We start from the raw sequence: 1,476 nt of genomic DNA on the forward strand, positions 1-1,476 counted from the left end.
GCAGATGCCGGATTTGCCGGCACCACGGGTGCGGCCGCCCTGCTGCGCCCGTGCCGTTGGGGCAGAGAGGAAGCGGCTATTTCTACGCTCAGTGCTCAGAACCGTGGGCACTAAGAATGGTTTGTAGCCAGACATCAGTGGAAAAAATAAAAACAAAACAAATTTTTTTTTAATTAAAGAAATAAAGATTCTCATTTAAATTTGCAATGCTTTAAATGAATATCAAAGTAGTAATTAACAGAGGTTAAGAGAACATAACAATACTCTTTCTCTTAGAAAATACAACAAAAATATAACTTCTGACAGTTTTACTCTCAACCTTTTCTCTACAGTAAAATGCCTCATTCACCTCTACAACAGGTTGTTGTGAGGATCTTTGCCTGGGTGTTCTATGAAGCATTTTTAGACTTTTATCTTTTTAACCTATATTGATTCTTACTCAAGCTTTATTTTCTCTTTAATATTCAAAAAACTATTCTTCTTTTCTTGTCAGTATTTTATAATTTCCAAGAAGTTTTTAAGGATCTTGGGAGAACATTCCAGAAGTATCTGCTACTATTACTAGACAAGAAAACAAAAAACTTAGGTGAAGACTTGACATTTTATCCTATATACATCTTAAGCATCCTAACGGTAAAAATTCACATGAAACTTTAAGATACAAGATACGAGAATCTCAACATGGAAAGCTGTTACTATAACTACGAGCAGTGTACAAACATGCTTCTACTTTTACCTACATAAGCTGACAGATGTTTAAAATACTGGGTTAACAAAGATCTTTTAGTAAAGTGACTTAGGCAGGCTTAAACTAGCAAGGATTAAAGATGAATCCTTACTAATTAATTGGAAGATCTGAGACATATTTTATATTTCATTTTACAAAATCAGGAATATTTATTTTTAAACAAGAGAAGACATGGTCTACCTGTCAGAAAACTACCACTCAGAAATATTTTTTATCCACGAAGCAGGAAAAACATATAAACATTTAAATTTCACATTGGCACCAAAAAGGTTAACTGCCCTGCCTTCTTGGATTAGGAAAACTAAAGCTGAGCAATAAGTAGTTTTGCAGGCGTTTGAACATGCCTAAGCCTTTAAATCAGCAAAATACTTTCTAAAAATTTTGATTACAAAAGTAATAATACTTATAAAAAATTCAAACAGAACAAAATGAAAAAAGTAGAAAGTGAAAGGCCCTTATAAAGCCCCTCTGGGACCCATCCCCCCACCCCCTTTCAAGAGAAACCACATTTAACAGTTTGGTGCCTATCTTTCCAATCTTCTGTTCTATATGTATATAAAATACACACACCTTCACTTGGCTCATTCTACACATAGTGTTTTGCCATTTGATTTTACACTTAATATACCTCTCATGTCTTTTTATGTCAGTACATGTAGGCTAAAAGGTAGTCAATCATTAAATACCCTTTTAACAATGGCAAAATCATTAAAAAAAAATCATCCACC

The 1,476-nt window shown here is 33.8% G+C and overlaps 1 protein-coding gene across 1 annotated transcript in view; it reads left to right on the forward strand.

Annotated features, from left to right (window-relative positions):
• Positions 1-4: 4 nt before the first annotated feature.
• Positions 5-1,476, forward strand: part of PPAP2A (phosphatidic acid phosphatase type 2A) — a 196,180-nt gene continuing 194,708 nt past the window's right edge. The window contains exon 1 of the mRNA XM_010857193.1: positions 5-119. Within this exon, the coding sequence (XP_010855495.1) occupies positions 5-119 (115 nt within the window). The remainder of the gene's footprint in view (positions 120-1,476) is intronic.

The sequence above is a fragment of the Bison bison genome, unplaced genomic scaffold (genome assembly GCF_000754665.1).
Source record: "Bison bison bison isolate TAMUID 2011002044 unplaced genomic scaffold, Bison_UMD1.0 scf7180017864378, whole genome shotgun sequence".
NCBI classification, from domain to species: Eukaryota; Metazoa; Chordata; class Mammalia; order Artiodactyla; family Bovidae; genus Bison; species Bison bison.